The sequence below is a fragment of the Dendrobates tinctorius genome, unplaced genomic scaffold (genome assembly GCF_039654945.1).
Source record: "Dendrobates tinctorius isolate UK_male_01 unplaced genomic scaffold, ASM3965494v1 ptg000196l, whole genome shotgun sequence".
Classification (NCBI taxonomy): domain Eukaryota; kingdom Metazoa; phylum Chordata; class Amphibia; order Anura; family Dendrobatidae; genus Dendrobates; species Dendrobates tinctorius.
Window position 1 is genome coordinate 23,167,755 of NW_027361863.1, and position 15,820 is coordinate 23,183,574.

The 15,820-nt window shown below is 54.8% G+C and overlaps 1 protein-coding gene across 2 annotated transcripts in view; it reads left to right on the forward strand.

Moving 5' to 3' along the window:
* The window catches only part of CFAP58 (cilia and flagella associated protein 58), a 96,761-nt gene that overhangs the window by 666 nt on the left and 80,275 nt on the right, over window positions 1-15,820 (forward strand). For both annotated transcript variants that reach the window (XM_073553064.1, XM_073553063.1), the window contains exon 2: window positions 5,817-6,098. In XM_073553064.1, the coding sequence (XP_073409165.1) occupies window positions 5,817-6,098 (282 nt within the window). The remainder of the gene's footprint in view (window positions 1-5,816; window positions 6,099-15,820) is intronic.

Here is a 15,820-nt window from a genome sequence, read left to right on the forward strand (position 1 = left end):
TAACCGGGAGAGGAGGCGGGAGTACCGGGAGAGGAGGGGGATAACCGGGAGAGGGAGGGGGATAACCGGGAGAGGGAGGGGGATAACCGGGAGAGGGAGGGGGAGTACCGGGAGAGGGAGCACCGGGAGAGGAGGGGGATAACCGGGAGAGGAGGCGGGAGTACCGGGAGAGGAGGGGGATAACCGGGAGAGGGAGGGGGATAACCGGGAGAGGGAGGGGGAGTACCGGGAGAGGAGGGGGATAACCGGGAGAGGAGGGGGGAGCACCGGGAGAGGGAGGGGGAGTACCGGGAGAGGGAGAGGGAGCACCGGGAGAGGGAGGGGGAGTACCGGGAGAGGGAGAGGGAGCACCGGGAGAGGAGGGGGATAACCGGGAGAGGAGGGGGATAACCGGGAGAGGGAGGGGGAGTACCGGGAGAGGGAGAGGGAGCACCGGGAGAGGGAGGGGGATAACCGGGAGAGGAGGGGGGAGCACGGGGAGAGGGAGGGGGAGTACCGGGAGAGGGAGCACCGGGAGGGAGGGGGATAACCGGGAGAGGAGGGGGATAACCGGGAGAGGGAGGGAGAGAACCGGGAGAGGGAGGGGGAGTACCGGGAGAGGGAGAGGGAGCATCGGGAGAGGGAGGGGGATAACCGGGAGAGGGAGGGGGATAACCGGGAGAGGAGGGGGGAGCACCGGGAGAGGGAGGGGGAGTACCGGGAGAGGGAGAGGGAGCACCGGGAGAGGAGGGGGATAACCGGGAGAGGGAGGGGGATAACCGGGAAAGGAGGGGGGAGCACCGGGAGAGGAGGGGGGATCACCGGGAGAGAGAGGGGGAGTACCGGGAGAGGGAGGGGGAGCTCCGGGAGAGGGAGGGGGAGCATCGGGAGAGGAGGGGGAGTACCGGGAGAGGGGAAGGGAGCACCAGGAGAGGGGAAGGGAGCACCGGGAGAGGAGGGGGAGCACCGGGAGAGAGAGGGAGCTCCGGGAGAGAGAGGGAGCTCCGGGAGAGAGAGGGAGCTCCGGGAGAGGGAGGGGGAGTACCGGGAGAGGGGAAGGGAGCACCGGGAGAGAGGAGGGGGAGCACCGGGAGAGAGGAGGGGGAGCACCGGGAGAGAGAGGGAGCTCCGGGAGAGAGAGGGAGCTCCGGGAGAGGGAGGGGGAGCTCCGGGAGAGGGAGGGGGAGCATCGGGAGAGGAGGGGGATCACCGGGAGAGGAGGGGGAGTACCGGGAGAGGAGGGGGAGTACCGGGAGAGGGGAAGGGAGCACCGGGAGAGGGGAGGGGAGCACCGGGAGAGGGGAAGGGAGCACCGGGAGAGGAGGGGGAGCACCGGGAGAGGGAGGGGGATCACCGGGAGAGGGAGAGGGATCACCGGGAGAGGGAGGGGGATCACCGGGAGAGGAGGGGGATCACCGGGAGAGGAGGGGGAGTACCGGGAGAGGAGGGGGAGTACCGGGAGAGGGGAAGGGAGTACCGGGAGAGGAGGGGGATCACCGGGAGAGAGAGAGGGGGAGTACCGGGAGAGGGAGCACCGGGAGAGGGAGGGGGATAACCGGGAGAGGAGGGGGGAGCACCGGGAGAGGGAGGGGGAGTACCGGGAGAGGGAGAGGGAGCACCGGGAGAGGAGGGGGATAACCGGGAGAGGAGGGGGATAACCGGGAGAGAGAGGGGGATAACCGGGAGAGGAGGGGGGAGCACCGGGAGAGGAGGGGGGATCACCGGGAGAGAGAGGGGGAGTACCGGGAGAGGGAGGGGGAGCTGAGGGAGGGGGAGCATCGGGAGAGGAGGGGGAGTACCGGGAGAGGGGAAGGGAGCACCGGGAGAGGGGAGGGGAGCACCGGGAGAGGGGAAGGGAGCACCGGGAGAGGGGAAGGGAGCACCGGGAGAGGGAGGGGGAGCTCCGGGAGAGGGAGGGGGAGCATCGGGAGAGGGAGGGGGAGCTCCGGGAGAGGGAGGGGGAGCATCGGGAGAGGGAGGGGGAGTACCGGCAGAGGAGGGGGAGTACCGGCAGAGGAGGGGGAGTACCGGCAGAGGAGGGGGAGTACCGGGAGAGGGGAAGGGAGCACCGGGAGAGGGGAGGGGATCACCGGGAGAGGGGAAGGGATCACCGGGAGAGGAGGGGGATCACCGGGAGAGGGAGGGGGATCACCGGGAGAGGGAGGGGGAGCATCGGGAGAGGAGGGGGATCACCGGGAGAGGAGGGGGAGTACCGGGAGAGGGAGCACCGGGAGAGGAGGGGGATAACCGGGAGAGGGAGGGGGATAACCGGGAGAGGGAGGGGGATAACCGGGAGAGGAGGGGGGAGCACCGGGAGAGAAGGGGGGATCACCGGGAGAGAAGGGGGGATCACCGGGAGAGGGAGGGGGAGCTGAGGGAGGGGGAGCATCGGGAGAGGAGGGGGAGTACCGGGAGAGGGGAAGGGAGCACCGGGAGAGGGGAAGGGAGCACCGGGAGAGGAGGGGGATCACCGGGAGAGAGAGGGGGAGCTCCGGGAGAGGGAGGGGGAGCTCCGGGAGAGGGAGGGGGAGCATCGGGAGAGGAGGGGGAGTACCGGGAGAGGAGGGGGAGTACCGGGAGAGGAGGGGGAGTACCGGGAGAGGGGAAGGGAGCACCGGGAGAGGGGAGGGGATCACCGGGAGAGGGGAAGGGATCACCGGGAGAGGAGGGGGATCACCGGGAGAGGGAGGGGGATCACCGGGAGAGGGAGGGGGGAGCATCGGGAGAGGAGGGGGATCACCGGGAGAGGAGGGGGAGTACCGGGAGAGGGGAAGGGAGCACCGGGAGAGGGGAGGGGAGCACCGGGAGAGGGGAAGGGAGCACCGGGAGAGGAGGGGGAGCACCGGGAGAGGGGAAGGGAGCTCCGGGAGAGGGAGGGGGAGTACCGGGAGAGGAGAGGAGGGGGATCACCGGGAGAGGGAGGGAGATCACCGGGAGAGGAGGGGGATCACCGGGAGAGGAAGGGGATCACCGGGAGAGAGAGGGGGAGTACCGGGAGAGGGAGGGGGAACTCCGGGAGAGGGAGAGGGAGCACCGGGAGAGGAGGGGGGAGTACCGTGAGAGGAGGGGGATGACCGGGAGAGGAGGGGGATAACAGGGAGGGGGAGTACCGGGAGAGGGAGGGGGAGTACCGGGAGAGGAGGGGGGAGCACCGGGAGAGGGAGGGGGAGTACCGGGAGAGGAGGGGGGAGCACCAGGAGAGGGAGGGGGGAGTACCGGGAGAGGGAGGGGGGATCACCGGGAGAGGAGGGGGGAGCTCCGGGAGAGGGAGGGGGATCACCGGGAGAGGAGGGGGATCACCGGGAGAGGAGGGGGAGTACCGGGAGAGGAGGGGGGAGTACCTGGAGAGGGAGGGGGGAGCACCGGGAGAGGAGGGGGGAGTACCTGGAGAGGGAGGGGGAGCACCGGGAGAGGGAGGGGGAGCACCGGGAGAGGAAGGGGGGATCACCGGGAGAGGAAGGGGGGATCACCGGGAGAGGAGGGGGGAGCGCCGGGAGAGGGAGGGGGGAGCACCAGGAGAGGAGGGAGGAGTACCGGGAGGAGGAGGGGGAGCATTGGGAGAGGGAGGGAGGAGTACCGGGAGAGGGAGGGGGGATCACCGGGAGAGGAGGGGGGATCACCGGCAGAGGAGGGGGGAGCATCGGGAGAGGGAGGGGGATCACCGGGAGAGGAGGGAGGAGTACCGGGAGAGGGAGGGGGATCACCGGGAGAGGAGGGGGGAGCATCGGGAGAGGGAGGGGGAGTACCGGGAGAGGAGGGGGGAGCACCGGGAGAAGGAGGGGGGATCACCGGGAGAGGTAGGGGGGATCACCGGGAGAGGAGGGGGCGTATCGGGAGAGAGAGGGAATACTGGTAGTGGAGGGGAGGAGCACTGGGAGAGAGAGGGATCACCGGGAGAGGAGGGGGATCACCGAGAAAGGGGGGGAGCGAGCAGCGGGAGAGGAGGAGCACCGGAGGAGGAGCACCGGGAGAGGAGGGGGGAGCATCGAGAGAGGGGAGAGCACCGGGAGGGGGGGGAATCGGGAGCAGAGGAGGAACACCGGGAGAGGAGGGGGGAGCACCAGGAGGGCGGGGCATCAGGAGAGGATGGGCTCTGCCCGGTTATAAGTCAACACATACGGATTATGGCCCATCTAATGTCGGGGAACTACAAGTCCCAGTGTGCCCTGGAGATGCTTGTGGCTGGTAGTGGGAGACACTAGTCACCTGAAATGACGGGTATCTGATCTGTGTCACATGTTAGGCGTGCTGGGAGTTGCAGTTCTCCTTTCTAAGCTCATCCAGAAGGATGGACTGATCCCTGTAGGCCACAATGATCCATGTGATATCAGGAGCCCGTGGTGCCGTAATCCCCCCTATTGTGCTGCAAGAGTTCTTATAATGCGGCAGTGATCCCCGTGACGCCGCAGTGATCCCCGTGACGCCGCAGTGATCCCCATGATGCCGCAGTGATCCCCATGATGCCGCAGTGATCCCTGTGACGCCGCAGTGATCCCCGTGACGCCGCATTGATCCCATTGATGCCCCAGTGATCCCCGTGACGCCACAGTGATCCCCATTGATGCCGCAGTGATCCCCGTGACGCCGCAGTGATCCCCATGATGCCGCTGTGATCCCCATGATGCCGCAGTGATCCCCGTGACGCGGCAGTGATCCCCGTGACGCCGCAGTGATCCCCGTGACGCGGCAGTGATCCCCATGACGCCGCAGTGATCCCCGTGACGCAGTGATCCCCATGATGCCGCAGTGATCCCCGTGACGCCGCAGTGATCCTCATTGATGCTGCAGTGATCCCCATGATGCCGCAGTGATCCCCATGATGCCGCAGTGATCCCCGTGATGCCGCAGTGATCCCCGTGACGCCGCAGTGATCCCCGTGACGCCGCAGTGATCCCCGTGACGCCGCAGTGATCCCCGTGACGCCGCAGTGATCCCCGTGACGCCGCAGTGATCCCCGTGACACCACAGTGATCCCCGTGACACCACAGTGATCCCATTGATGCCGCAGTGATCCCCGTGACGCCACAGTGATCCTCATTGATGCCGCAATGATCCCCGTGACGCCGCAGTGATCCTCATTGATGCCGCAGTGATCCCCGTGACGCCGCAGTGATCACCGTGACGCCGCAGTGATCCTCATTGATGCTGCAGTGATCCCATTGATGCCGCAGTGATCCCCATGATGCTGCAGTGATCCCATTGATGCCGCAGTGATCCCCATGATGCCGCAGTGATCCCCATGATGCCGCAGTGATCCCCGTGACGCCACAGTGATCCCCATGATGCCGCAGTGATCCCCGTGACGCCGCAGTGATCCCCATGACGCTCGTGTCATCTGTAGAGTGTTGGCTTTGGCTCGTCCCTCATACAGGGGATCACCAGCAGGGAAATCTCCAGTCACGGGACACGATCAGTGTCTCCCACCACACCGCTCCTGTACCGAGAGTCGGCGTGCCCCCTTGTTATCCATTAACCCTTCAGGTTCCATAGTGAATAATCAGTGCCAGTGCTGGATCTGTACAGTCATCTAGCAGTCCGCCTAGGTGAGCCCATCATCCCGGTCACCCTCCACATGTGCAGGGAGCTCACATCACTAGAGCTGCAGGAGCGAAGACCCCCGGCCATGAGGGGCGCCAGTGCTGCAGGACCTGTGGCTCTCACTCCATGTAGATGCATGAGATTGTTGGAAGGTAGGATCAGGTCACCGCAGCGTCCAGTGTGGTCATCTCAGGCCAAGGACCCCTCATTGAGGATACTGCTGGAGGTCCCATGTACAGCATCCTGGGAATAGTCCTTTTTTTGTTTAACCCCTTCCTGACCAGTTGTTCTTCTTGCAGGGTAAGCCAGAGAAGAGTCTGATGGATGAGAACGCGTTTGAGGCCCTGGAGAAGGACTTCCAGGAGGTGCTGAGCGAGCTGACGGGGGACAAGAGTCTGGACAAGTTCAGGGTAGAGTACGAGAAGCTGCACGCCGTCCTGAAGAAATCCTACGAGAACGAGAAGCGGCTGATGGGCAAATGCCGGGAGCTGAACGCCGAGATCGTGGTCAACGCCGCCAAGGTGGCCACCGCCCTGAAACTGTCGCAGGAGGATCAGACCACCATTGCATCGCTGAAGAAGGTAACAGCAGGATTTATAGGACCTGCCTGCATGGCTCAGATACACAGCGCGGTATCACACACTATAGATACGTGATTAGATACACGGCTCAGCAGAGGGTATCACACCTAGGCTTAGATACACTGTATCACACAGGAGAGGATTAGATACACGGCTCAGCAGTCAGTATCACACAGGAGAGGATTAGATACACAGCTCATCAGTCAGCATCACACAGGATAGGATTAGATACACGGCTCAGCAGTCAGTATCACACAGGAGAGGATTAGATACACGGCTCAGCAGTCAGTATCACACAGGACAGGATTAGATACACGGCTCAGCAGTCAGTATCACACAGGATAGGATTAGATACACGGCTCAGCAGTCAGTATCACACAGGAGAGGATTAGATACACGGCTCAGCAGTCAGTATCACACAGGACAGGATTAGATACACGGCTCAGCAGTCAGTATCACACAGGATAGGATTAGATACACAGCTCAGCAGTCAGTATCACACAGGATAGGATTAGATACACAGCTCAGCAGACAGCATCACACAGGATAGGATTAGATACACGGCTCAGCAGACAGTATCACACAGGATAGGATTAGATACACAGCTCAGCAGTCAGTATCACACAGGATAGGATTAGATACACAGCTCAGCAGTCAGTATCACACAGGATAGGATTAGATACACGGCTCAGCAGTCAGTAACACACAGGAGAAGATTAGATACACAGCTCAGCAGTCAGTATCACACAGGATAGGATTAGATACGATTAGATACACGGCTCAGCAGTCAGTATCACACAGGAGAGGATTAGATACACGGCTCAGCAGTCAGTAACACACAGGAGAGGATTAGATACACAGCTCAGCAGTCAGTATCACACAGGAGAGGATTAGATACACGGCTCAGCAGTCAGTATCACACAGGAGAGGATTAGATACACGGCTCAGCAGTCAGTATCACACAGGACAGGATTAGATACATGGCTCAGCAGACAGTATCACACAGGATAGGATTAGATACACAGCTCAGCAGTCAGTATCACACAGGAGAGGATTAGATACACGGCTCAGCAGTCAGTATCACACAGGAGAGGATTAGATACACGGCTCAGCAGTCAGTATCACACAGGACAGGATTAGATACACGGCTCAGCAGTCAGTATCACACAGGATAGGATTAGATACACAGCTCAGCAGTCAGTATCACACAGGATAGGATTAGATACACAGCTCAGCAGACAGCATCACACAGGATAGGATTAGATACATGGCTCAGCAGACAGTATCACACAGGATAGGATTAGATACACAGCTCAGCAGTCAGTATCACACAGGATAGGATTAGATACACAGCTCAGCAGTCAGTATCACACAGGATAGGATTAGATACACAGCTCAGCAGTCAGTATCACACAGGATAGGATTAGATACACAGCTCAGCAGTCAGTAACACACAGGAGAGGATTAGATACACAGCTCAGCAGTCAGTATCACACAGGATAGGATTAGATACGATTAGATACACGGCTCAGCAGTCAGTATCACACAGGAGAGGATTAGATACACGGCTCAGCAGTCAGTAACACACAGGAGAGGATTAGATACACAGCTCAGCAGTCAGTATCACACAGGAGAGGATTAGATACACGGCTCAGCAGTCAGTATCACACAGGAGAGGATTAGATACACAGCTCAGCAGTCAGTATCACACAGGAGAGGATTAGATACGATTAGATACACGGCTCAGCAGTCAGTATCACACAGGAGAGGATTAGATACACAGCTCAGCAGACAGCATCACACAGGAGAGGATTAGATACACAGCTCAGCAGTCAGTATCACACAGGAGAGGATTAGATACACAGCTCAGCAGTCAGTAACACCCAGGAGAGGATTAGATACACAGTTCAGCAGTCAGTATCACACAGGATAGGATTAGATTAGTGAAACAGCCAATCATAGCGATAGTAATATTTCATCAATGAAAATTGATGAAATATTACAATCCAGCCATGTCCGACGCTGCTGTAGCATCGGACATGGCTGGTGACAGTGATCCGACCCCCCCACCCGTTAATTGGGGCGATCTTCCCCCTGCCACTGAATGACAGCGGCGATGTGCCGCCGCTGTCATCATCTCCCCCCCCCCCCCGCCTTCCCTTCGCTCCCCCCGGCTTCCGATCGCCCCTCCTCCCACCCCCCAGTACTCACCGAGTGCCGTTATGGCTCCCGGTGTCCCGCGGTTCCCGGACCATGGGCGCCGCCATATTGGAAAATGGCGGCTGCAATTTCCATTCATTCATTTTGATCACTGTGATAAACTCTCACAGTGATCAAAATAGAATGAAAAGTAAATAAAGCCCGGCCCCCGTTTATCACCCCCATAGGCAGGATCAACTAATAAAATAAAGAAATTATTTTTATTTTTCAATTAGGGTTAGGGTTGGAAAGAGGGTTAGGGTTGAAATTAGGGTTAGGGTTGTGGTTAGGGTTAGGGGTGTGTTGGGGTTAGGATTGGGATTAGGGTTAGGGATGTGTTGGGGTTAGGGCTTTGGTTAGGGGTGTGTTGGGGTTAGGGTTGAAGTTAGAATTGTGGGGTTTCCACTGTTTAGGCACATCAGGGGCTCTCCAAACACGACATGGTGTCCGCTAACGATTAGAAGTAATTTGCATTTCAAAAAGTCAAATGGCGCTCCTTCCCTTCTGAGCCCTGCCGTGTGCCCAAGCAGTGGTTTATGACCACATATGAGGTATCGGTGTACTCAGGAGAAATTTCCCAACAAATTTTAGGATCCATTTTATCCTGTTACCCATGTGAAAATGAAAAAATTGATGCTAAAAGAAAATTTTTGTTGGAAAAATTAAAATGTCCATTTTTTTCTTTCCACGTTGCTTTAGTTCCTGTGAAACACCTGAAGGGTTAATAATATTCTTGAATGTAGTTTTGAGTAGTTGAGGGGTGCAGTTTTTAGAATGGTGTCACTTTTGGGTATTTTCTGCCATATAGACCCCTCAAAGTGACTTCAAATGTGAGGTGGTCCCTAAAAAAATGGTTTTGTAAATTTTATTGTAAAAATGAGAAATCGCTGGTCAACTTTTAACCCTTATAACGTCCTAGCAAAAATATTTTGTTTCCAAAATTGTGCTGATGTAAAGTAGACATGTGGGAAATTGCAAAATTTTCTAAATTTTTGCCAAATTTCTGATTTTTTCCACAAATAAACGCAATAATTATTGACCTAAATTTACCACTAACATGAAAGCCCAATATGTCACGAAAAAACAATCTCAGAATCGCTAGGATCCGTTGAAGCGTTCCTGAGTTATTATCTCATAAAGGGACACTGTTCAGAATTGCAAAAAATGGCCAGGTCATTAAGGTCATAATAGATTGGGTCATGAAGGGGTTAAAAAACTCGTACAGAACGCCCCCCATGCATTCCTATGGCATTCCGCACACGCTGTGCTAATGCTGCGCTTTTTTCCACGGCGGAATCGCATCGCGGAAAAAATCACAGCATGCTCATTCTTTTGTGCGGAATCGCTAAGAATTGCCGCGATTCCGCACCCATAGGAATGCATGAGAATCGCTTACTTCCCGCATGTGGCTATGTCCATCGTGATGGAAGTTAAGCGTCTCATGTGTGGTTGGTACCCACGGTGTGGAGGAGAGGAGACTGTCCTCCAGGCCCTGGGTACCATACCCCTGTAAAAAAAAAAGAATAAAAAATAAAAAAATCGGGGTATATTTACCTTCCGACGTCCCGCGCTGCATTCCTGGGCCTCAGCGTTCCCAGTAATGCCTTGCGGCAAGGCCCTGTGATGACGTGGTCTCGCGTGACTAGCGGTCTCGTGAGATCATTATAGCAACGCGAGACCAACATTATCACAGGTCTCGCAAGGCATCGCTGGGAACGCTGAGGCCCGGGATGGCAGCGCAGGACGCCGGAAGGTAAATATACCCCGATTTTTTTATTTTTTTTTAGCATTTTAACATTCTATCTTTTACTATTGATGCTGCATAGGCGGCCTCAATAGTAAAAACCTGGTCACACATGTCAAACACTATGTTTGACGAGTGTGACCAACCTGTCAATCACTTTCCAAACGATGCTTCAAATCGCTTGGAAAGTGCTTGAATTTCGCACGCGAAAATCGCGAACATAATCACGGTAAAATCGCGCGGAAAAAACCGCGCATTTTTTGGAAGGAGTCCGGTATTGAGTGTCCGGTTTAAAACGCTACGTGGGCAGATAGCCGTAGACCTATTTTTTTATGTTCACATTGTTAACAGGAAAAAATAGACCCCCAAATTTGTTGTGCAATTTCTCCAGAGTACGCTGATACCCCATATATGGGGGAAACCACTGTTTGGGGGCACGGCAGGGCTCGGAAGGGAAGGAGCGCTATTTGACTTTTTGAATGTAAAGGTTACTGGAATAATTAGCGGATGCCATGTCGTGTTTGGAGAGCCCCTGATGTGCCTAAATAGTGGAAACCCCCCACAAATGACCCCATTTTGGAAACTAGATCCCTCTGGGAACTTCTCTAGATGTATGCTGAGCACCTTGAACTCCCAGGTGCTTCACAGAAGTTTATAACGTTGAGCCTTGTAACAGTAGAAATTGCACAATACAGTTTTTGTGCAATTTCTCAGGAGTACGCCGATACCCCATATGTGGGGGAAAACCACTGTTTGGGCGCACGGCAGGGCTCGAAAGGGAAGGAGCCCCATTTGACTTTTTGAATGCAAAATTTGCTGGAAACGTTTGGAGAGCCCCTGATGTGCCTAAACAGTGGAAACCTCCGACAAGTGACCCCATTTTGGAAGCTAGACCCCTCAAGGAACTTATATAGATGTGTGGTGAGCTTCTTTAACCACCAGGTGCTTCACAGAAGTTTAATATGTTAAGCCATGAAAATAAAAAAAAATCACATTTTTTCCCCATAAAAAGTCTTTAAGGCTAGTTTCACACTAGCGTCACCGGGCGCAGCGCATGGCCGCCGCTAAACTCCGCCGCCGGCTGCGCCCCCGCCAGCTCCTCCGGTCGCATGACGCTGCATGCGATCAGCATACCCTATATTTAGCGTTGGGTACGCTGGTCGTGCGCTGGTACACTTTTGACGGCGAATGCGCCCTTTTGGTGCTGCGCCGACGTGCGCCAAACGCACTGTTGCATTTTTGTGCACTCGGCGCAGCGCCAAAAGGGCGCAAGCTCCGGCAAAATCATACCAGTGCATGACCAGCGTACCCAACGCTAAATATAGGGTACGCTGATCGCATGCAGCGTCATGCGATCAGAGGAGGAACTGACCGGAGGGGGCGTGGCCAGGGCGGAGCTTAGCGGTGGCCGTGCGCTACGCCCTGTAACGCTAGTGTGAAACTAGCCTTATCCCCAATTTTTTATTTTCACGAGGGTAACGGGCAAATGGACCTCAAAATTTGTTGTGCAATTTCAACTGAGTACACCAATACCTCATATGTGGCTGATAACTACTTTTGAGGCGCAGAGCAAAACTTAGAAGGGAAGAAGCGTCATATTGGAGTTCCGATTTTGCTGGACTTTTTGGAGGGTGACTTGTCACATTGGTAGAGCCCCTGAGGTGCCAGAATAGCAGAACCCCCATAAGTGACCCCATTTTACAAACTGCACCCCTCAGTGAATTCATCTAGGGGTGCAGTGATCATATTGACACCACAGATGTGTCACAGAATTTTATACCATTGGTCAGTGAAGAAAAAAATAATTACATTTCCACCACCAAAATTTTGTTTTAGCCCCAGATTTTACATTTTCACACTGGGAAATGGGTGGCACCAAAATGGCAAATGGCAATTTGGCACCAAATGGCACCAAAATTTGTCCCATAGATTCTGCTGAGTATGAAAATATCCCAAATGTGGCTGTACAGTACTGCTTAGCCACATGGAGAGACTCGGGAGGGACGGAGCGTTATTTTCCTCCTGTAGCACGGATTTTGGTAGAATATTTTGCGGATTCCATTTGCAAAGCCCCTAAGTGCTAGAAAAGCAGAATCCCCCTCAAATGACCTTATTTTGGAAATTATACCCTTTTTGGGAATTTATCGACAGGTGTAGTGATGATTGTGACTCCATGGGTGTTTTCCAGAAACAATGGGTGTTGCTGAGTGAAAATTGCAAACTGCCATTGTAGTGACCAGTACGTTGTAGTGACCAGTACATTCTGCCCAGCTCATGCTTCTGGTGACATGCACCCGTAAATTAGGCGGGCTCTCCTCGCTGCTGAAATGCCAAACATGTGGGCTCTGAATGTGATTTAGACACACTGGGGCTTTGAAGGGGGAGGAGGGGGGCATTTGAATTTGGGAGCTCAGAATTTGTTGAATTTCTTTTGGGGGGTGAGGAGCCATTTCACTTTTCCAGAGCCTTTATGCTACCAGTAACATGGAAACCCGCTTTATTTCCGTTTGACAGATGATGGACCTGAGTGTGATAAACCACAGTTAATTTATGTTTTAAAAAGGGGGAGGGGCAAACACTTTTTCACACAGGGCCCTGTAGGTTTGGATTTCTTTTTCCCTGGTGTCTGAAATATTTAAGTGTGACAAACATGCAAAAGAAAAGGAACCCAGGAAGGAGCAAGCACTCTTTCACACAACTTTGTGTGTGTGTGTGTATATATATATATATATATATATATATATATATATATATATATATATATATATATTGTAGGGATGTGACTCACTCAGGTGCAGCGGGAGACAATCATGAGGCAGGTTCTTCCCAAAGTTCATGAGGTTTATTTGCTCCATAAACCATAGACAGCATAACACTGAAATGTAACCTTCACTTCAGGCAAAGGAACAGAAATGTCCGTGGCTTCAGACTCGGACCGAGAGTCTCAGCTCATGCTGGGAGCTGTAGTCCTCCCCATATACACTCTCTGTAGTGTCCCACCTGGACACATGGAAGTCTGTCCACACTCTGACAGACTCCCTCCACTCTCTCTCACATGTGCCAAACACCTCAATTACATAGCCCTGTAACCACACCCACAGGTGATCACATGACTATGACATCACTAAAGGTTGTATAGACACACAGGTTTCCCTGACACAGTGTAACAGAAAGATCAGCAGTACCTCTGCTGATCAATACACCCTGGAGCCTTCATCCCAAGGCCACCCACCTTGAGACCCATAATGGTCATTTAAGACCCTGCTCCTGTTACCACACTGAATGTGCCTGTACACCCGTCCTGGGACACCCACACAGCGCCCCCTAGCTGACATAGTGGTAACTACACCACATACCTCCCCCCTCTGTTCAAACTTGTGGGGTTGAACACATGACATCACCCAGGGATCTTGAGACCGGGCACTCATGTCACCTTGCCCTACCAATCGAGAGGACCGTCTCCATCTGTTTCGGCAGTCATACTGCATCATATTTACGTTAGGCCTCCCCCTCCCCCAGCAGTCAATATCTCGGCCTTGGGCTTTGGCCTTCCCGTCAAAGTCCGTCAGGGTGACCAGGCACTCTTTAGTCTCCATCTGTCTGCAGTGCGCTCCATCACCCGACCTTTCTCTCACTAGCTGACTCTCCCGGTTCATACGGTCATGAGTCCCACGCCCAGTTGGGCTAACTGGCTGGTATGAGTCTGACCCTCTGTTGCTACGTCCACCACCGGGTCTCGTGCCTATGCTACTAAGATTAGAACTGCCACTTGCGGACTCTCGACGTTCTTGTCTTCGACTACCTGTCCTTTCATTCTTTGTAGGATCCCTTCGGGTCTTTACAACTTGGGTTGGAGGTGGACGCCACCTGACGTTCTGTATCTGCTTATTCATCTGCAGTCGATCCTGTCTTAGCTGCTCAATCTCCTTCAGGTACGCTACCCGATATTCCAGGAGCATGCGAAGCGTCTCAATGCTTTCCACCGAACCAACCACAATGACAGGAACCATGTCATCTTCAATAACGACTTGGATTTCACCAGCAGGTGGGATCCTCACTCTCTTCACACAGGATCGCTTCACCATCTCCTGCATCACCTTTCCAAGTCTGCCAACGACTTTCCCCACCAGATTTCTGGGTACCGGAATTATGTCTTCCACAAAGCCCAGCCGACTTTGTGCTTCCCTTGCAAGCTCCAGACATCGAGTGGCTTTCCTATTACGCTCCACGAGCATCTGTTTCGTGCGGAGACATTGTAGGTGCATCTCCTTCAGGACAGCCACCCTTCTCTCTGTGTCTTCCGTTTCTGCCAGTATCACCAACTGGTCTGTTTCTGGTGCCCAGCTCACACTATAGGCCTTTACTGCCTTTTTAAAGGTCTCATGCACACCTTCGCTGGCACACGCTTCTCGCATGTCTTCGGGTACCTCCATCACGCAATTGAAGGTCATGGACTTGCTCTCATCCTGGACAGATGGCTCTGGGTTCCGCACGGACACTTCCCTCATGGTATCTGCCAAGACCGGGTGACTGTCTTGTGCAGCTCTTGGCTCACCATCTTCCTGAGATTTACAGTCTTCAGGACCCTTCTCCAAGATGGGCTTTGGCAGTTCTGCCTTGCTATCAGTCGGGCAAGGCCGCTGTACGTCTTCGCCCATCCACTTCTTCTGCAGAAGACCTTTTACTACTCCACTGAGTTCTTGCAGAACTTTATCTCGCTCCTCTGCCAGGTAGCGATGCTGATCCTCTCTCCTGAGAATCTCCTGTTGATGCTTCTCTTGGGCCTCTCTGAGCACCTCCATATCTTCCAACAGGGTCTTGTTCATGGTTTTACATGCTGACAGGTGACCTCTGAGCTCAGAGACTTCCTTCTCCAGCTCATCCACTCTGTGCTCAGCTGCTTGCCTTAGGACTCTTTCCCGTTCGACATGTTCTGTTACAGTCTCCTTTATCAGCTGTATCTCATGATCTTGTTCTCTTTTGGCCAGCACGTGTCTCACCACTACCTCTTTAATTATATCATCAAAGGGTACCACTGGGTCAGTCACACCAGTCGAGTGAACCCTCCAGTTACCGTCCAGCACCAATGTGTCTAGTCCAGCCGTCTCATCCCCCAGCCCACCATCTGTCTTATCACGAGACGTCAGGTCCATCAGTTGGGCAGATGTACTTCTTCCTCTGGTCAGTTCTACCTCTGACCTGTCCATGTCAGGAGCCGTCACTGTCTCAGTGTCCGCTGGCCCCACAGTCGAAGCATCTCCATCGTCCGACCAAACGTCATCAAACAAAAGAAAGTCCCGGCCCCTCTCCCAGGCATAGACTAAGTCCCGTGGTATCCCGCTACCTTGGCACTCGCCACCTTTGGTCCCCTCAAACACTACTGTGTCTACTGCATAGTTCAACGTGACCCCGTGTTTACAGTGAACCCTGACGTTTTTCTCGGTCAGAGAGAAATCGAGAGGCGTTCCTGTCAGAGTCACCTGACTCTCTGAGTCCAGCCGACCAAAGGCTCCTTCCCGGTGCAGCATCACTGTACACATCTGTGGCCCATCATTACTCCCCGGAAAGGATATTCCACATTCTGAAAAAGACCTGCACATACACTGCGGTACTCCAGACATACCTACTGAGACACCTAGTGCTGTCACTTCTTCACACTTGGCCCCTTTCTGGACCACCACCCCGCTTTGGGTTGCCACCCCAATTTTGGTCACCGCCCCCTTTTGGAACTCCACCCCTTTTTGGGTTACCTCTCCAATTTGGGTCACCGCCCCCTTTT